The sequence below is a fragment of the Phyllostomus hastatus genome, unplaced genomic scaffold (genome assembly GCF_019186645.2).
Source record: "Phyllostomus hastatus isolate PE091 unplaced genomic scaffold, TTU_PhHast_1.1 phas_contig_495, whole genome shotgun sequence".
NCBI lineage: Eukaryota > Metazoa > Chordata > Mammalia > Chiroptera > Phyllostomidae > Phyllostomus > Phyllostomus hastatus.
Genome location: NW_025333895.1, coordinates 659,155 through 680,923, shown reverse-complemented (window position 1 = coordinate 680,923; position 21,769 = coordinate 659,155). Strand labels below are relative to the sequence as shown.

General features: G+C 37.6%; 1 protein-coding gene across 7 annotated transcripts in view; it reads left to right on the top strand.

The window, feature by feature from the left end:
- Positions 1-21,769, top strand: part of LOC123823592 (spermatid perinuclear RNA binding protein) — a 137,944-nt gene that overhangs the window by 41,156 nt on the left and 75,019 nt on the right. For all 7 annotated transcript variants that reach the window (XM_045846511.1, XM_045846509.1, XM_045846510.1 and 4 more), the window contains one exon: positions 16,445-16,612. In XM_045846511.1, coding sequence (XP_045702467.1) covers positions 16,610-16,612 — 3 coding nt within the window. In that variant the 5' untranslated portion in view covers positions 16,445-16,609. The remainder of the gene's footprint in view (positions 1-16,444; positions 16,613-21,769) is intronic.

The following is a 21,769-nucleotide window of genomic DNA, read 5'->3' as shown; positions in this document are numbered from 1 at the left end:
TATGTATGTAAAATGCTTTAGCTGTGAGTGCTTGGCATAACAACAAGCACTTGCTATTATTACTGTGGCATCATCACTGTTACTGATAGGTGTTGGTGGAGAGGCCTTTTCAGGCATAGAGAATTTAGTCTACTCTCTTCTATCTTGTAAACTATCAAGTTTTGATAAGTGAACCTAGTGGTTGTATTTTTCCATTTATGAGTCACACACTGAATAATTGAGATTTAGTCAGGATTCTTCTTGAATTGCAGAATTTGTTGCAGTCTGAAAAAACACCAGTCACAAGCTCATGGTATTGGATTGCTGTTTCTTGAGTTCAGGACTCACTGTAATTGGTTGAAGGTTGGAAGAGTAATCTCTTCCCTGTTTATATAACAGTGTACTTTTCAAAATACTTCCATGACTGTTAGTTGATCCTCACACTAGCCTTGTGAAGCACATCAAGTGAGAGGCATTATTTTTCAGGAAGTAGAATCCACAGGGCCAGCAGAAAGGCCTTTATGGCTGTGAGTGGCCATTCCAACATAATTATAGCCCTGGTCTCCTGACTTCTTTTTTTTTTCTTTAATTTTCTGTGACTAGAAGTCCATCAGCAGACCTGAATTTGCATTTAATTGCTGCTGTTTACTAGTTGTGTGATCTTATAAGAGTTGCTTAATATGAGTCTGTTTTTTCATCTGTCAGATGATGAGACTTACAGGATTGTTTATGATGCTGAATTTACCATGTTTTTAGGACTATAAGACACACTGGACCATAAGACTCACCTAGGTTTTAGAGGAGGAAAATAGGAAAAAAATTTTTGAAGCAAAAAAAGGTAAAATATTTCATAACCTATGACCCTGCTCCTCTGCTGCTGCCCCCCACAGTGAGCCAGGTAAGCTGCATTTGGACTATAAGATGCACTCCCATTCCCCCCAAATTGGGGGGTGCGTTTTATAGTCTGAAAAACACGGTACTTCATGTAGTGCTTTATAAGAACCGCTTTGTATAATATAGGGATATGTGTATTAAGCACTAATTGGTGTCTTATCTGCATTGTGATAATAAAGGTAGGAAATATCCCTATTTCATATTGCCTTTAATGTTCTTATCCTGCTTATTTGAAGGTAATATCCCGAATAGTGATGTGAGAGCTCTATTTTGGGGAAACAGGAGATCTGGGAGTCTTGGGTAGATAAATAATGACACTTCACAAAATAACTGAATCCATTTTTCACATTACTGTGTTGCTTGGGCTTTCCCCTTTTTTCTTTTTTTTTTGGGGGGGGTCAGTTTGAGGGAGGGTTTGTATTGCCCAGATGGTTGAACAGTTTAAAACTTTCCAGCTAATAAGTACATTACTTTTGAAGTTTGAAGTGTGTTTCCCACTGGAAATTCAGACAAGGGGACCCTTTTTACATACGAAGATCATTCTCTATGAGTGTTTTATTTATACTTTACTGTTTTCCTTGTAAACTGCCAAAGGTAGGTGAATAGTTTTGTAAATACCATATTAAATGGAAATTATAAAATACAGAAAGTGAGTACAACACATTATTTTTATAGTCTTAATTTTTTCTTGAAGTGTTATATATATACCTTAAAGCATTTCTTTATTAAGTGACTGAGTTAGTTGTTATGAGAACCCTAATTTTAACTTTTCTAATTACTAAGAAAATCTGCATTAAGAAAATATTTTTTTCAGTATCCTTGTTCTTTTTCTCAACAGAAGGTTGGGAAAAAATACTGAGATTGACTTCAAAGTGTCACTTATGAGTAAGAAGATTTTGAGTTGGCATCTATTTTAGGGGTTAGGTGTGGAACGAGTCATCTAGTAAAATGGAAGCATATTTTCTATGGAACATGGAAGTTTTTGTTCCCTTCCCAGTATGTAGCAAGCGAAGAGTACTTATTAAATTGCAGTTTCATGAATACTGTTGTATCGAATACTCCATGAGTCAAATCATAGTATGTGACTTGTACTCTAGCATGCTGTGTCAGAAATTCATAGTTTTTAACTTATCCACATTAGGAAAATAATTTAACAACTATTTATAGTTGAGTAGATTTAACGTAAAAAAATATACCCCAAGAAGACCAAAACTCAGTTTAGGAAAAAATTTAACATAGGCTAAGAAGCTTTTTAAAAAATTGGATATACTGTGCACAGATTTATATAATGGATCCGCCAGAATATTTCTTCATAGCATTATCTATATTGATCCAGGTATAGATTGTTTTTATTTTATTTTTAAAATAAAATGTGATTGAAATGTTATAAGCCCCTGTGAACTCACTACTAGAACAACAGGTAGATCCTTAGTAAGCAGCATCTGATTTTACAGGTTTCTCTGACCATCCTATTCCATGTCTTCTGTACAGAACTCACAGCCTGAGTTCTGTGTTCATGATTCCCTTGCTTTCTATTTTTGTATAGCAGTATCATATCTTTATGGATTCTTAGAACGTATAGCTTTTAGTTTTAGTTTTACAAAAAAAGATATTCTATATGCAATCATTTGGGACTTAGTATTTTTACTTAACATTGTATTGCTAAGATTTATCCAGGTTGTTGCATGTCATTGCTGATTAATAACCCATTCCACTAATATAGTGTAGTTTATTCATCCATTTTCCTGAGAAGGGTCATTTTGCATGTTTTCGCTACTGGGAACAGTTTTGCTATGGACATTCTAATAATGCATGTCCTATACCTGTGTATGTTTCTCTTTGTGTATATGTAAGAGTAAAATCCCTGGGTAATAGATGGGATTATTCACATTGTGGAAATTAACACCAAACATTTTACCTACCTTTAATCTATAATGGACCTTGTGACTCCATATCTTTCCTATACTTGGTATTGCCAGACTTTACATTTTTTCAGCTTGAATGCATATGGAATGATATTTCATATTTACTACATTTCTCTGATAACTTTTGATGTTGATGTTCCCTCACATTCTTTTTGTTCTTTTTTTTTCCCTTGTGAAATGCTCATTCACTTTTTTTCTTTTTCTTTTTTCTTCTCCTGGGTGGTTTGTGCTTTCCTTTTGGATTTTAAGTTATCCTTATATATTTTTGATATTTTTGTTGGATGTATGTATTCCAAAAATCCTTTCAGTTTATAACTTATTTTTTACTTTCTTTAGGGTGTTTTTTGAAGACTGAAAGTTCTTGATTTTAATGTACTCAAATATATTTTATAGTCAATATTTGTGTCTTAAGGAACCATTTGCCTTTCTTATATGCCAGTATCTGTTAACATTACAGCTGACATTTATTTAAAGGCTTGAAATTGCAGTGATAGGAAGACAGAAGGAAGAAGGTGGTTCAAGAAAATGAAAGCAGAACGAGACATATGTTAGAATATACTGATGGATATACTCATTACCCTCCAAGCCCCAGTGGAAAACAAGCCTTTGTTAAAAGCTGGATTCACATTTGTGCTTTCACCTCAGGTACCTGAGGAGGGTCACTGGTCTCCTGCATGATATTTCCCTGACTCTCCAGGGTGCACACACTCACACGCACCATGCTCTTTCACAGCCATCCTTTCACATCTTGTTTCTGCTCTAGGGAAAGTGTACACGGAGAACTCGTGCTGTTGATAAGGGGTGATTGTTGCTATCACAAAAATAACTTTGATTTGTGTAGTGCTTTATCAAGTGTTTTTATGTGCATTTTCTGAACTTCAGCTTTTACCTGAAACCTGTGTGATTCTCAGGGCAGATTATAGTCCTACTTTAGGCTGTGCTATTACCGAGGCTTAAAGACAGAAATCAGGACTCTCTTGGTACATTAAGATTCTTAGTAAGTATTAGTTGGATGGATGGATGAATGGCTGCTCATTCTTACCATAATGCCCTTTGGATTGCCCCATAGCTTCAGATTGAGCTGTACCTCAGAAGAAGTCTTGATACACAGTGGAAACTGGAATGTTTATTGACTACGGCATTTGCTCCTGGTTATCAAGGAGCAGCTAGTCTGGATTAGCCTTCCTTCATAGCAAACCTTGTTATGAGGCAGTTCTTTCAGGCTTTGGGCAAGAGGCCTGTGATCTTGAAATTTATGAAATGAGCCCCTTGATTGTCCCTGCTTTTTGCCTGATAACAATTTCCTGATCAGGAATCCAAGGCCATGGTGGCCTCACTGTGCCCAACTCAGAATGCAGGACAGCTAAGGTGGCTAGAATCTTCTGGGCAGGACACTGGAGAAGAGGAAGTTGTGTAGGAGGGGTTTCCAAATGTTTGCGTGTGGGCCCCTTGTGAATTCAAGGTGCAGGGCTGGGCTGTCAATGAATGAGAAGGACTGGAGGGTTTACCACAGTGGCTGTCCCAGGGTTGGGTATGAACAGAGATACTACGGGTTGTATGGCTGATGGATATTAAAGTTATGGTCCAGCCAGAATTGAGAGACCCCTGGTATTTGGGTGAAACACTAGAAAGACTGAAGGATTGGCAAACTATGTCTTCAAAGTTTTATTAAAACACATCCACACCCATTTATTTACACATTGTCTGGCTGCTTTCACCTTACAGTGGCAAAGTTCAGGAGTTGCCACAGAGACTTAGGGCCCGTAAGCCTGCAATATTTACTATTTGGTCCTTTAAGTTAATGTTTTCTGACTTCTGCCCTAGAGTAATGCCTACTCTAGACCTTCCTTCCCATAACAAAGCCTATAATCAAATATTGACAAAATCTACAGGGAAGACAGTTTGGAGATTGAGTTCTGCCAGATTAGAGAGATTGGAGAAATAAAGCTTGCCATAGATCTTCCCTAAACTAACATAAGTATTAGTTGACAAAATTAGAGTGTTTCTGGGCAGTATTACCTCCTGCAGTGACAGTGACTTTATCCAGCACTCGAACACTTTGAAGCTCTTTGGTTGTAATCCATGAATAACTCCATGTAAGAATATGTCTCATGCCACTTAAATGAAAACCATACAATCTTTTTTGATGAGGGAAGTTTCTTGTATCTTCTATCCAATATCAGTATTTATTATACATTGAAAAATTTGCTAATCCCCAAAGGCTAAAACCAGAACTAAAGTATTTTGCTGCTTTAGAGGCCAGGGTTCCTTTTTAATGAAGGAATAGAGGCTCAGAGAGTTTAAATTTGTTTAAAATTGGCCAGCTCAGTAGTTGTAGAACTGGAATTAGAAAGCAAATCCTCTGACCCTAAATCCGTTGCTCTTATACTAATTACATTGTATTGCCTATCTCATATTTTTCTTAAGTTCATTATTTCTATCACTTTTCTAAATCTAACATTTAAGTATTTTTTTCCAGTGACTTTTCATAAATATCTGTAGTACTAATCTTGTGATTTACATCAGGGTATATTTTAAGAGGAGTTTGTGAAGGAGTTGAATTGTAATATCAACACTTGTGCCAAAGATATTGAGCTGTTCTGAAAAGGTACTTGTCTTTTCTGACCTAGATACACAGTTTCCAACTGTGGCAGAGGATGCCAGAAAGAGGAGAATGAGTGTTGGCAAGAGTCTGGAAATTAAATTATGATATTACTGAAGGATCTAATATAGTTCCTAATTTTTAGCACTGTTACATATGAAAAAAAATTCTGTATTGACATACTTGGTGAATTTATGCATTTTATTTGCAGTAAGAGCTTGTTTATTTTGTCAAGGTGGAAACAAAATGACTTTTTGTTTTAAAATTGATGATTTTTTAAACAATACTGCTTGTTTATTAACTAGATTGTAGCTTCTGAGGTTGTTTTGGAAACCTAAGTAAGAGAAATAATCATGTCCAGTCTATCTCCAGATACGGTTTCTTTGCATGCTCTGTTCTGTAGAATGGCAACAAAAAGTCTTGAGAACCAGAGACACGGTTTGAAGCTTGTTTACCAAGGTGCTGGTTTACCCTTTGGTGTTAAGTGTGCTTCAGTTGGCACAGAAGGACAGAGAATAGTTTGAATACTTAACTGTTTCTTGGCACATCACCCCAGTTTTCTTTTTATCAGAATTGTCGCAAGATCTGTAAATTCTAAAGATAGTCTGATGACCTTCATCACAGCTTTTTAGTGAGAAGAAAATAAATACTGTTGAAGCATGTACAGTGTAGGTGCTACTTCATGTCTGGTTGTGATTTAAAGGACTAGACCTCAAGTTGAGCTTTTAAAGATCACTGTGCAAAATTAAATATACATCTGCTCTTTGACTTGATTGTAAAGACAGTGATGTGAATTATGAATAGAACTGATGCTGGAGACCCAGCCCCAGTGCTAGGGATAGCTCCGCCTGTGTGTGATCATGGACAGATCACTTAACATCTTTGTTATATTTGTGCTTTCATATTTTAAAAGATTATGAAATAACCTTAGACCACTTATTCTTCTTTTTCACTACTTTTTAGGGCTGCTGTGAGCATTGAATGTGATGTTGTATGAGAAACTTTGAGTTTCTCTTTTGTGCCAGGCATTATTCTAGGTGTACAAAACAAAGAATGAGCAAAGATATGCCAAATCCTATTGAGAGAACTAGAACAGGGTCAGAGGTGTGCTGGAGGAGGGGTTGCTATTTTATATTAAGTGATCAGTGATGATGGGCTCAGGGTTTGGTGACATTTGAGCAGACACCTGAGGAAGAGAAGGAGTTATATGGATATCTGGGGTAAACTGGCAAGCCTCTGAGATGGGAGCATGAGTGAATTGTTTGAGAAATATCAAGGATACCAATGTGGATGAAACTCAGACAGTGAAGAGATTAAGCGTGAGCGCTGAGTCCTGAGGCACTCTAGCACTTACAGGTTGTGGAGATTAAAAAAAAAAAAAAGGAAGGAGATGGCAGAGTAATTGATGAAGTAGGAGGAGATCTGAGAGAGTGGTGTACTGGCTGGAATCCAAGGGAAGTAAAGTGTTCAAAGAGTGCAGTTGACTGTGTCGCTTGTTGCTGAGAAGCCCTGAGATGAGCACTGAGAATTGGTCACAGCATTAAACACCGTAGAAGTCTAGAGAACCTTGACAAGAGTTGTTTCAGTGGATCTTTGGGGGTGAGAGGCCTATTGCGGTAAATTTATGAGAGAATGGGAAGGGAGGAAATGGAAACAGAAGTGTTAACTCAATTATGTGCTTCGTAAAAGGGACAGAGAATCAGGCTGTAGGGAGGCAGGAGGTCAAGAAAAGTTACTCAGGAAAGGAGAGGAGGTGACTACTGGAGTGATATCCTGGAGCAGGCAAAGGGGATGAGGGTCTAGTAGGGTTTGAGTTGAGAGATTTGGATTAGACAGAAATTGGGACAATTTATTCATAATAAATGGAAGAAATGTAGAATATATGGGAAAAGATGCAGGAAGGTTGGTGTTTTGATTGAAATAGAAAGGATGACAAGGGGAATGTGAGGATATGGGAGGAGATGTGAAATAATCACTAGGGAAGTGGGGAAGTGAATGGGTGTATATGTTATATATAATATATGTACTAATGGGGCTCCTTGGACACTGTAGGATCTTCAGCATCCTGCAGTACCAAATGCCAGGATTACCAACCATGTGACAACCAGAAAACCCCACCTCACATTTTCAAATCCCCCAGGGTTGCAGTACCATTGCTGTTTGAAAACTATTGATTGTTAGATTATAACTTTAGGAAAACCATCAGCTCAGCTGTGTGATCCCTTCCAGACCTATTCTGTTGTCCACGGTTACTGGTATGGGTTGGTTGGGGTTTTTCCAGGAGAGGGTAACAAAGGCAGTTGCTGGTGTGAATGACAAATGATGAATTGTGTAAGTTCAGTTGGTTAAGGACAGGAGCGAAGGCATGTAATGGGTGAGAGACTGTGAAAGGTGGTAGGGTTAACAGGTTATGAGCCCTGGTGAGGAGTGGCGTCCGAGGCAGAAAACAAGATGAGAATGTTGTAAGAAAGGACTATAAGTAATGGAAAGGCAAGAATTTTATAAGGGTCATCTATGTGGTTACCAAAATTACTAAGATAATGCCAGAAATGAGGGAACATGTGTCAGTGAGCAAAGTATAAGTAGTAAAGTCCTGAAGGAATGAGAGGTGGATTGAGGGGTTAATCCAAGATGGGTGAAATAAGTCAAATAGATAGTACTGGATTTTGTACTTACAGAGGAAAAGTCAGAAATTTCCTATAAGTCAGCTGTGATGATGACTGCCCTGGAAATATATGGTAGAAGATGGTGGCCTTTCAGATGAACCTTTTTAGATTTCTATAGTTAATGGAACCCTCTAAGGAAAGATAAATCTAGAGTTGAATTCAGATTTTTTTGAACCTCTCTTGAGTGTGAGGCATTGTACAAGGTGCTGTGGAGTAAAGGTTAAGTCATTTCATACAGAGCTTATAATGCGAATAAATAAAACTGAGTAATAAAAATGTTGTAAAGGAACTTGAAACTGCTGGGTGGCTCAGAAGGAAGAAATTTTATTAAGAGACCACTTAGGAAGTGGTCAAGTATTAGGTAAAGCTTTCAAGGAGGGGGAGATTTGTGATGGACATCTAATGGCTAGAGTAATGACAAGTCATGGTAGTCTGGTTAGTAAGGAAAAGATTGAACTTGAAGCTTAGCACATTGCAGAGTGTTTGGGGAAGAGCCATTATTCCCATTTTGGCTGGAACTACAGTGGTCAGAGCACTGCCAGGGGGAAAAATTACATTAGTTTTGTATTATGGGGAATTTTGGTACCGCACTGAATATGAGTGGAATGCTATTTGCTTAGGTAATGAATAGTCATTGAAGGTTTTTACCTCATATTCTCAAGGTAGAGTTTTCTCCAAAGATAGCCTGAAGTGGGGATAGGATAGGATAGCAGAGGATAGATTCCTGTAAATGATAAAACTTGGCAAAACTACTTTATATGGTAGTATGCAAAAATTCCAAATATAGGTATCTTTGAATCATAAACATCCTTAGTAAAATGAGGACTGAAACTCAGGATTTCCATTCTCATGCTGTATCCCTTTTCCTGTTTTTAATTCAAAGAGTTTGCCTGGTAAGTTTTCTTTATCTGGCTTTCACAACAGCCCAGTCTTAGTTTTTCTCCTCCCTCTCAGGCCACTCCTTCTGTGACTGTAGTTGTGCCTCTTCTGGCTTTTCCCATTCATTGGCATTCTACTTCTCTGGTGATCTTGTGGCTTTACATGCTGCCTGTAGCCTGAAAAGTGCCAGATTTTATCCTAATCCTTTTTAAACTATGGGTTCATACCTAGTTACCTACTTGGATATCTGATATCTCAAATTCAGCATGTCCAAAGTGGAATGCCTGATTTTAATCTCCAAACCTGCTCTCCTTGTACCTTCCCTAACTCAGTTGTTCAGGCCACAGACATTGAAGTCACTCCTGATGCCTTCAGTTCACGCACACTGCACAGCCATTCTGCGAGGATGTCCTGTCATCTTAACCTTCAGACTATATCCAAAATCTAATCATTAAGCTTCCTAAGTGGCCTCTTTCCTTCCACCCTTGCCCTCTGTGCTATGTATTTCAACATAGAAATCATAGTGACATTGAAAAAATATGAGTCAAATTTTGTTATTTCTCTTCTTAAAATTCTCTAAGGGCTCCCCATCTCACCCAAAGTAAAAGCTACATTCCTTAAAGTGGCCTTGCATATTAGGCGTTGACAAACTATGACCCATGGACCATATTTGGCCTACTGCCTGTTTTTGTATGACCTGTAGGCTAAAATAGGTTTTTAAATGGTTAAAAAATTTTAAAAATTGATATTTTGTTACATGAATATTGTATGAAATTGACATTTCATTGCCCATAAATTTTTTAACTATATTTTATTGATTATGCTTTTACAGTTGTCCCATTTTTTCCCTCTTTGCCCCCCTTTGCCCATTAGCCCTATTTCCCTCCAGCAGCTCTCCCCCCTAGTTCATGTCCATGGGTCGTACATACGAGTTCTTTGGATTCTCCATTTTTTATACTATTCTTCACATCCCCCTGTCTATTTTGTATTCCAATTATACTTCTTATTCCCTGTACCTTTTCCTCCATTCTCCCCCTTCCCCCTCTCTGCTGATACCCCTCTATGTGATTCTGTTCCTGTTCTAGTTATTTGCTTAGTTTGTTTTTGCTTTTTTTTTTTTTTTAGATTGTGAGTTTGTTGTCATTTTACTGTTCACAGTTTTGATCATCTTATTTAGGACTTGGTGATGATAAACTCCTTTAGCTTTACCTTGTCTGGGAAGCACTTTATCTGCCCTTCTATTCTAAATCATAGCTTTGCTGGATAGAATAATCTTGGGTATAGGTCCTTGCTTTTCATCACTTTTAAATACTTCTTGTCAGTCCTTTCTTGCGTACAAGGTTGTTTTTGCTTTTTTTTTTTTTAAAGAAATCAGCTAATAATAGTCTAATGGGAACTCCTTTATAGGTAACTGTCTCCTTTTCTCTTGCTGCTTTTAAGATTCTCTATCTTTAACCTGTGACATTTTAATTATGATGCATCTTGGTGTGGCCCTCTTTGGGTCTAACTTGTTTGGGATTCTCTGAGCTTCCTGGACTTGTATGTCTGTTTCCTTCACCAGATCAGGGAGGTTTTCTTTTATTATTTCTTTAAATAAGTTTTCAATTTCTTGTTCCTCCTCTTCTCCTTCTGGCATCCCTATGATTCAGATGTTAGAATGTTTAAAGTTGTTTTGGAGGTTCATAAAGCCTCTCCTTGTTTTTTTTAATTCTTGTTTCTTCTTTCTGTTCCAATTGAATGCTTATTTCTTCCTTTTGTTCCAAATCCTTGATTTTAATCCCAGCTTCCTTCCCTTCACTGTTGGTCCCTTGTATATTTTTCTTTATTTCAGTTTGCATAGCCTTCACTTCTTCCTTTATTTTGTGGTGATACTCAATCATTTCTCTGTGCATCCTTATCACCAGTGTTTTGAACTCTATATCTGATGGGTTGGCTATCCCTGTGTCGCTTAGTTATTTTTCTGAAGTTTTGCTCTGTTTTTCTTTTGTGCCATATTTCTTTGTCTCCTCAATTTGGCAGCCTCCCTGTGTTTTTGTGTTTTAGGTAGAGCTGCTTTGACTCTCCATGTCAGTGCACCTGTTAAGTTGTAAGGGGTGGAGCCTGTGGTATTGCCAGGGCAGTGCAGCTGGCTTTGCTGCTTTGTGGTGCTTGATGTGGGGGAGGGGTCAGAGAGGGAACAATGCTGCTTGCTTGGCTCTGGACCTGTTTCCATTCACTTTCTCCACTTTCCCTAAGCAGCTGATGCCCTTCTAACCCCTGCCCTGGTGCTGATTCCCAGAGTGGGTAGGCTTGTGTATGTTTTATGACCCTGTGGGCCCTTTAAACAGATTCTCCTGTGAGACTGGCAGTTTCTTCCACCACCCCAACCTCCACTGGTTCTTACTTAAAAGGTAGAACACAGCTAATATTTTTCTAAGCTGTTTTTCAGCTGTTTTGTTTCAGATGTATAAACAAATAATTTTATTTGATATTCTAGGGTTTTCCTTCCCCCTGCAACCATTTATTGAATATATAGTATTTGGCAGGTAATTTTAGGTATTTTTATAATCTGTCTCATTTAGTTCGAAGTAAATACTATTCATCTCATTGTGAGATGAGAAAACTCCAGCTCTGAAAAGTAGAGCAACAAAGCTGGTACATGCATACCTCAGAGACTGCAAATTCAGTTCCAGACCACTGCAGTAAAGTGGATATTGCAGTAAAGCAAGTTGTAATCTTTTTGGCAGCCTCCCTGTGTTTTTGTGTTTTAGGTAGAGCTGCTTTGACTCCCCATGTCAGTGCACCTGTTAAGTTGTAAGGGGCGGAACCTATGGTATTGCCAGGGCAGTGCAGCTGGCTTGTCGATTGTCTTCAGTTTGTAAAAAAGGCAATATCTGTGAAGAACAATAAAGGACAGTGCAATAAAATGAGGCATGACTGTGCTTGAATCTAGGCATGTCTGACTCCAAAGCCTGTATGTGTTGCTATACAACCTTTGTAATTACATAACTATATTTTAAAGTGTGACTGCCTTTAGAGCAAAAATATCAAAAGAGATTGTCTGTTTGAATCCAGGTTCTACTATATACTTTTGCTTTGTGTGTTTAATTACATTATATAACCTCTTTAAGCTCCCAATTTCCTTAATGTGTTAGAAACAGTCATTGACACTGTTTTAAGGATTAAATGAGGCAGTGTATGAAAAGCTCTTAGAACAGTGTCTGGTATAGAATATGAATTCCATAAGTGTTGCCTATTAGTAGTGGAATAGATAAAGGAAACTGAGACTCAAGTAAATTAAGTGAATTTCTGAGTCATAATTTTCCAAGGTCACAATAGCTATAAAGTGGCAAAGTTGAGGTTTTTAATTTGAAGGTCAGAATTGTGTCCATTTTTAAAAATAGAAACTTTAAAAAAAATGTGTTGGACAAAACCAAGGGGGAGGGTGGAAGCATGGGAGGGAGGTGGGTTTGGCTGGGGTGGGCAGGGAGTGGTGGGGAGAAAATGTAGACAACTATAATTAAACAATAATAAAGTAACTTTAAAAATGTGTTGGAGTTTCTTCCTTTTTGATTACAGTCTACTGTATATAATTTAACTTTTCTTCTTAGATTGATATAATCGAGAGAAGCATTGGGTTATGATTTGGGTCTGGACCAGGCCTTGTCCCTGATTAGTTGTGTGACCTTAATATTTCTGATTGTAGTTCATTTGTAAACTGAAGGGTAGGTGGAATTGGGCCAGGTGATTCCAAAGTTCCTTTTCCAGCACCAACAGAGCATGATCCTGAGGTACATTGCTTTTATCATGAATTACTTACTGTACTGTGTTATGACACCTTGAAGTTCCCGGAGATCCTTCGTGCATGTGTAGGGTGGTTACATGTGTAGGGGGTGCTAAGTGACGAAAGAGTGCTGTACTTTTATTTGGCCATCCACACTTTATCCACTGTATCAGCTCTTTTTTAGCATTCTTCCTGCTTTTTCTGCTTTTAGTCTACTTTCTTAGTTTGTTGATATATTGCCTTTACCTTTTTTCAGAGTGAAGCTTGTGGACTTTGTTTTCAGTTCTCACCTGGACACGTAGTAATCTTTTTTGGTTGCTGGATTCACAGCTAAGTGTTAAATGGTTGAATCCCCTAGAATGGAGTAGAATTGGGAACGGAAAATGCCAGACTCTAAATTGTGTAGTATAATCTTTCTACAGAATGTATAACTTCAGTGACAGAAGAATCTTTGAGGTGTCTCATACCATGGGGTCAAGTTTTAATTTCTTTGTTGTGTAAAAGGACCCTGCGAGTTGTAGCGTGTACACGTTCCCGCTTTACCTGGATGTGATATGTGCACATAATCAAAGTTCCACTTGTTAGTTCAGTTACATAACTGAACTAACAGTCAGTTCCCACTCTGTTTGTTTTAGTCAAGCTTTAGGAGCTTGTTTCTGGTGGATTTTGTAAACCAGAGTAGGGGAGCTGGTTACAGGATGTGAAGAGTTTTGCATGTAGGTCACAGATGAGTATCACTTGATTATAATCATGGGTCTGCTTTTTCATTTGCAGTATTTGGGAGAGTTAAATGTCACACCTGTAACTTTCCTGGTCCCCAAAATAAAAAAAAAAAAAGGATGTTTTTTTTTTCTTTAAGGGACTAATTGGAAAGTATTAGGAAACTATTACAAACAAACAACAGCAACAAAAAAAGAATAAGAGGAATTTTTTTAAAGGAAGTTTAATTTAAAGAAAAGACACTGAAATGAAGAGAAAGCTGTTGTTTGTGAGTTTGTATGTTCTGTGGTGTGTAAATTACTTCTTTTTTCCCCATTTAAAAAAAAATTTATTTATTATGCTATTACAGTTGTCCCATTCCCCCCCTTCACTCCCCTCCACCCTGCACACCCTGCCTCCCATCAATGTTCCCCCCCTTTAGTTCATGTCCATGGGTCATACATATAAGTTCTTTGGCCTCTACATTTCCTATACTATTCTTACCCTTCCCCGCTCTATTTTCTACCCACCATCTATGCTACTTATTCTCTGTACCTTTTTCCCCTGCCCCCCACTCCCCTGTTGATACCCCTCCATGTGATCTTCATTTCTGTGGTTCTGTTCCTGTTCTAGTTGTTTGCTTAGTTTGTTTTTGTTTTTGTTTTAGGTGTGGTTTTTAATAATTGTGAGTTTACTGTCATTTTACTGTACATGTTTTTTATCTTTTTCTTAGATAAGTCCCTTTAATATTTCATATAATAAGGGCTTGGTGATGATGAACTCCTTTAACTTGACCTTATCTGGGAAGCACTTTATCTGCCCTTCCATTCTAAATGAAAGCTTTGCTGGATAGAACAATCTTGGATGTAGGTCCTTGCCTTTCATGACTTGGAATACTTCTTTCCAGCCCCTTCTTGCCTGTAAGATCTCTTTTGAGAAATCAGCTGACAGTCTTGTTGGAACTCCTTTGTAGGTAACTGCCTCCTTGTCTCTTGCTGCTTCTAGGATTCTCTCCTTATTTTTAATATTGGTTAATGTAATCATGATGTGTCTTGGTGTGTTCCTCCTTGGGTCCAACTTGTTTGGGACTCTGAGCTTCCTGGACTTCCTGGAAGTCTATTTCCTTTGCCAGATAGGGGAAGTTCTCCTTCATTATTTGTTCAAATAACTTTTCCACTTGTTGCTCTTTCTCTTCTCCTTCTGGTACCCCTATAGTTCGGATGGAACGTTTAAAGATGTCCTGGAGGTTCTTAAGCCTCTCCTCATTTTTTTGAATTCTTGTTTCTTCATTCTTTTCTGATTGGATGTTTCTTTCTTCTGGTCCACATCATTGATTTGAGTCCCAGTTTCCTTCTCATCACTATTGATTCCCTGTACATTTTCATTTATTTCACTTAGCATAGCCTTCATTTTTTCATCTAATTTATGACTAAATTCAACCAATTCTGTGAGCATCCTGATTACCAGTGTTTTGAACTGTGCATCTGATAGGCTGGTTCTCTTTGTCACTTAGTTGTATTTTTTCTGGAGCTTTGATCTGTTCTTTCTTTTGGGCCATTTTTTTGTCTCGACATGCCTGTTACATAGTGAGGGGCGGAACCTTAGGTATTCACCAGGGCAGGGTAACCCACATCACTGGGTTGTGGCGTTGTTCATGGAGAAGGGGTCTGAGAGGGAACAATGGTGTTTGCTCTACTCTCTGCCAGATTTCAGTCACTTCCCCCACTTTCCACAAGCAAACTGTTCCCACAAGCAAACTGGGCCCTTCTGGTGCTGATTCCCAGGTGGGTGGGCTTGTGTATATTCTAGGACCCTGTGGGTCTCTCCAACGAACTCTCCTGTGAGGCTGGGTGTTCCTCCTGCTGCCATCTCAACCCCCACAGGTGTTTTCAATCAGTGGTTTGAGGCTTTATTTCCCTGCGCTGGGACCATGGGTTGTGTGGTCTGTCTGGCTCCCCAGACAACCTGGTTCCACAACCTGCCACCTCGCTGGGTCCCCCAGCTGCTGCTTTGCCGCAAGCTACCCAACTCCACTCTTACTGGTCTGGAAGAATGTCTTCTTTAATTCCTTGGTTGTTGGACTTCGATATAGTTCAATTTTCCGTCAATTCTGGTTGTTTTTTTGTTTTTAAATTGTTGTTGTCCTCCTCTTGGTTGTGCAAGGTGGCACAGTATGTCTACCTACACCTCCATCTTGGCCGGAAGTTTATGGTGTGTAAATTACTTCTTATAGCCATATAGTTAAAGCATGCGTCCTATTTTGGCCACCACCTTTTTTTAAAAAAATGATGTGTAAGGATTTCATCAGTGCTCAGAAGAGCTTGTTTATCTGGAGTGAAATCTCATAGAGGTGGAACAGAGGGGTGCTCAGACCTCTGACCAAAAATATACCGTGGGATCCTGGCCAGAGTCATCCATGGGTAATGAAGTCAGGACCTAATGGATATTCAGGAGTTTGACATAACAGGAATTAATCAATTGAGGGAGAAGTAGGATCTCTCGGGAGTTAGGGGAACGGAGCCAAAAAAGCATTCTGAACTTTAGGCCTAAAAATGATCAAAGAAAAAACATTGTACCAACATGTATTGTCTGGTGGTGATATCAAATTGAAAAGCCCCATGGTTATAGTCAGTGGTGGTGGTACATTTTCAGGAGTCCTATCTACTTTTTGGATAGGTTTGATTAATGCCAATTTCCAATAGAAAAATCTCAAGGTTAATCACAAAATGGTTGCTAACAATAGAAGTATTAGTTTTTCAGGTGATGACACTGTGTTTGTAAAGTATCTCATTGAGAGCCAGTCAGCCAGGGGCTAGCAGCTACCAGGAAGGTTAACTTTTCTGGCCGTATCACTTAGGCTCTTTCTTGGGCCCAGGTCCTCAAAGAATGTGTTAGCTTTTTGTTTGAAATGGGTTCGTTTTTCGTTGTAAAGATTGTTTCTTTTTTGTTGATAACATGTTTATAGGTTCCACATTCAGATATGAAGCTAATTGTAAAGGAGCATTTTTGAAAAGTTGTTTTTCTTTTTCTCTTGCAGGTGTAGTCCAGAGAGCAGTCTTCAGACATCTTTGCTGTATTGACTCTGAGCTGTCAGGGGACTCAGGCTTATGAGGAGGTACTGTCACACAAAACAGTGTCTAGTGAAGACGACAAGAAAGAGGGGAAAGGATCGGAAAAAGAAGCTAAAACACTATAGAAAACCATGGTAGGTTATTGTTTATGTTCTTTAATAAAGTTACAAAAGATTCCAGAAGTTTAAAATTAGACGTGTTAACAGTGAAGCCAAGTGAGTAACAAGGGTGTTAATTTTTGGCTCTAATGCCTCAGATAAAAAAGGCACTCTGCTGTTTAGGTAAAGTAGATGAGTTCAGATTTATTATGAGCCCTTTAAACCACAAGATGGAGCCCCATGAGCCTACAGGCCATACATTATTAACTACAAATGAGGGATTGCTCATAAATACTATTTTCTAATAAAACTGGCATTAACAGACTGATACAAATGGCTAATGCGATCTTGAACTTGAAATTGTGTTATTTTCTCTGGCTTTCTACCTGAAGTTCAGTTTTTCCCAAAAATTTTGAACCAGTTTTTTAACTAGTGATATGAATGGTATAGGAATTTATAAAGTGTGCATTTAACTGGAAAAGCCACCTTTCCCCACATGCTTTTATTTTTATTTTTTGTTTTTTATTTTAATAGCAAACTTACAGGAATAGCACAGAAGACAGACAACATTAAAAACGTACTTGCATGTAGGGCTACTCAGTTAGAAAAGTATAGTAAATGGATAGAATCTACTGTATGATAAAAATGCTACAAACACCATTTAGTTGCTATCAATAAGAAGTTTACTTGTTTTAAAAAAATCCAGATGCTGGCCTTGTCCATAAAAATTTAACAGGGTTATATATATTGTTATAAAGTTGAATTGCTGAAACTTATTTACTGAAACATCTTGACTTGCATTAATGCTCTATGTCCCACATTTATATTAAAACAATTCACACACAAGTGAAAATGGAAACACCACCAATACCTGATTTCTGTCTCCTAGTTTCCACTAGTAGTCATATACTTAGTACCTTTTGACCCCATGGGGAAAAAAATAATGTACGGAACTTACCAATAACAAGAGAATTTTTTTTTTAAAGAATGAAATGTTTTCCATCGTAGTGGATTCTTAAGCATATTTTCTGTGTATGTCGTGTGCTAGCTGGATGTCTTTTGGCACACTTGTTACACGTTTGGCATAGATAACACAAAGGTGGTTGTTATCCAAAAGGCCAGCCAGGTAGGCTTCACTTGCCTCCTGCAAAGCACCAGTAGTTGCACTCTGGAAGCGCAGATCTGTTTGAAGTTCTGAGCAATTTCTTGGACCAGATGCTGGAAGGAAAGTTTGCAAATCAAAAGTACAGTGGGCTTCTAATAATGTCTAATTTCAGGAAGTGCCACAGTACCAGGCCTATAACAACGAGGTTTCTTCACCCTTCCGGTAGAGGGCGCACTCTTGGGAGCAGCTTTGGTAGCTAGTTGCTTCCTTTGTGTTACCAGTGGTCAATTTGCAGGCAGTCTACTTTGTAGGACCCATGCTATAGAGACCTCTTTTCTTGTCCCCCTTCCAATCTTTGGCTGGAGCTTGGAGAGCTGGAGGAGGCACTGGCATTAGAGAGCAATGGCGGCTGCTAACACTCCCACATGCTTTTAAGGGAATAGGATCATGTGTTAAGTGTATTGGGGGAAATCTTGCTTTTTATGAAAGGTTCATACTTTTGAATTTGAAATGGCAGATGAGGTCATAACTTCTGGTGCTTAGTTTTTTAACTGGTAAAATGTGCTGAATTTTTTCCCCTAGTATTTTGTTTCCGGAGGATGTTGTGTGAATTTTCTCTTTTAGTATAGGTGGGGAAAAAAAGGCTTAAAAAAGATAAATGGGAGAAAAAGCAAAAAAAAAATTAACCATCAATATGTGTAAATACATTGTTTAGTAAGTCTGATGGTGTTTCTTTAAGTGTTACTTGATTTTTCAAAAAAGTGTTTTAGTACTTATACTTAGTTGAATTGCTCTTTAGAGAAGAAATTCCAATATTTTACTTCTGGATGGTGGGGAAAAGTGTTAATTTGGGATTTTCTCTGTCACTGGTTTTATGCTGAGATGTTAAAAAAATGACACTGACTTGTGTTTCCTCTCATGTGAATTATTCAACACTGCAGCTCCTTTATCTATTATATTCTTCATATCCTTAGTTTAAAGAAATGCTTTATATATATTATTGGTTGTAGTTGATGGAAATTTCTTTTCTAGATTATTTTAAATTTAAGTTAGATTTTCTGATGTAGGAATTTTGTGTTTTTATGTAATATAATTGGTTGGTAGATTTTCTCAATTTCTCCTATTGTTAGAGCTCAAATTTGAATAAGAACTTCCTGTTTCTGCATCGTTTTTAACAATTTAATTTTTTATTACTTAAAAAATCTATTTGGAGCATAGTTGGGTAAATAAGATCATCCTCCAATTTGTTACACTGTTTATCTACCTCTTCCTTTCACCATTGCTTCGTGATGCTTGTCCTGTCACATTCAGTTGACTCTTGGACTTAATATTGGCAGCCGGTGTTACTTGTGAGAAAGACACCAAGGATTTGTTACAGAGCAATTCGTAATTTTACTATGGTGAGGTCAGTGTGCGGGACTGAGTAATTTAGTAACTTACCATAAAACTGAATGACAGAGAAAGTCTCAAGTTAACATTTTCTTTCCTATCTATCATCCAGAACTAAAATATATTAGTAAAATTTCTTCTCTTAAGAGCAGGTCAATGAAGTTATAGTCCCTAGAACAACCTAGCAGCTCTAATTCATTATATGGCTTTTTTTTTCTTTTTACTTATTTTGGGATATATGAGTAAATCTCATGAAGTAATTAAAAAGTTTGTTTCTCTGTGGCAAAAGACTCCAGTTGGAAAACTAGGTGTGGACTTTGAGTAAGAAAGAAATCTACACAGATAATTTTTACCTACAGAAGAGAAAGATTTTTTGATTGCTTTTAGTCCTTCTTTATATAATAATTCAGGGTTTCAAAGGATTATTATTACCTTTCAAGTTGTAGTTTGCTTCATTTTACAGAAGACAGTTATACTATGGTATTAATTTACTAGTGTTCAGATTACTATGATTTTTTAAATTTCTTTCCCTTTTTAAAATGTATTTTTTATTGTATTTTTTCCATTACCATTTAGTTCCCTCATATGATTTTTAAAATTTTTATATTCAAACAAACCCAAACAAAAAATACTGATAAAATTTTGAATATTTTGTTTTGTGGTAAAGACTTTAAAACAAATATTTACCATTTGCTGGTGTGTATAATTTCAAATAAATAAAGACACTGTAGCTACCCTTTAAATAAAGTACTTCGGCTTTACGAAAGCTCAGCAAGTTGTCCTTGTTCATTTTGCTTTGTATGGTACAACTGTCTTCATGGCAATTGTAAACTTGGAAACTTTCAAAGTTTTTTGATGTATGACTCATGAGTGTGAAGGATCTATCCTATTATATTTTCATGAAATTCATTCTATTTTTAGGCTTTAATCTGCATCACTGATTTCTGGGCCAGCATGTCATTTTAATTATTGCTTTTTAAATTTTTGATATTTTGTTTTAGCATAATGGCACCACCCATCCATCTTTGTAGAGTATTTCTTATTGATTTTTTCCCCTCAAATGAGCTTTACAATTGTTTTCAAGTATTAAATAAATCTGTCCTGAGGGTATTTTGATTGAGAATGCAGTACATTTGTAAATTAGTTTGGGAAGTTGATTCTTTTGCATTACATTTGGAATTTATTTGTGTATTATTGTTTATTAATCATTGTATTATTTTCCATATGAACTACTGTAAACCTGCTTTTGCCCCACCCTGTATGTATTTTCTTCGTTCTGGAATTTGAAATGTTCCCTACTAATCTTTTTTAAAAATTAAAGCCCTGCACTAAAGTTGTAAATGCAGAATTATAAACAGTATCCTAATGTGTCTGTAGTTTTCCTTGTGTTTACATGTAATATATTTTATTTTTTACTGTATTATGAAATCCGAATTTTTCAAGGTGTACAAATCTCCAGTTTGGCAAGGAGAGACTGGGTGTCACGAGTCACCGTCACGCGTTTCCAGACACTCTCTCAAAGCTCAGAAGGATCTGTTTCTTGCAGATGATATGTGATGTGGGTGGCTTTTTTCTTTTCTTTTTTTTTTTAATTGATTATGCTATTACAGTTGTTCCATTTCCCCCCTTCTCTCCCCTCTACCCTGTACCCCCTCTCCCACCCACGTTTCCCCCCTTTAGTTCATGTCCATGTGTCATGAGTTCTTTAGCTTCTACCTTTCCCATACTATTCTTGCCCTCCCCCTATCTATTTTCAACCTACAATCTATGCTACTTATTCTGTATACCTTTTCCCCCTCTCTCCTTCTCCCACCCCCCTGCTGCTAACCCTCCATGTGCCCTCCATTTCTGTGGTTCTGTTCCTGTTCTACTTGTTTACTTAGTTTCTTTTGGTTTTGCTTTTGGTGTGGTTGTTAATAATTGTGAGTTTGCTGACCTTTTACTATATATGTCTTTTCTTTATCTTCTTTTCTTAGATAAGTCCCTTTAGCATTTCATAAAATAAGGGCTTGGTGATGATGAACTCCTTTAATTTGACCTTATCTGAAAAGCACTTTATCTGCCCTTCCATTCTAAATGAGAGCTTTGCTGGATAGAGCAATCTGGGATGTAGGTCCTTGTCTTTCACGACTTGGAATATTTCTTTCCAGCCCCTTCTTGCCTGTAAGGTCTATTTGGAGAAATCAGCTGACAGTCTGATGGGAACTCCTTTGTAGGTTACTGTCCCCTTATCTCTTGCTGCTTCTAGGATTCTCTCCTTCGTTTTTACCTTGGCTAGTGTAGTTATGATGTGCCTTGGTGTGTTTCTTCTTGGGTCCAACTTCTTTGGGGCTCTCTGAGCTTCCTGGATTTCCTGGAAGTCTATTTCCTTTGCCAGAATGGGGAAGTTCTCCTTTATTATTTGTTCAAATAGGTGTTCTATTTGTTGCTTTTCCCCTTCCCATTCTGGTACCCCTATAATTTGGATGTTGGAACGTTTAAAGGTGTCCTGGATGCTCTTAAGCTTTTCCTCGATTTTTTGAATTCTTATTTCATCATGCTTTCCTGCTTGGTGGATTCTATCTTCATTCTGGTCCACTGTATTGTTTTGAGATTCATATTTCTTCCTTTCACTATTGGCTCTCCTCCGTGTATCTTCCTGCATCTCTTTTATGGTAACCTGCATCCTTTCATCTAAATTGCGCCCAAAATCAACCAAT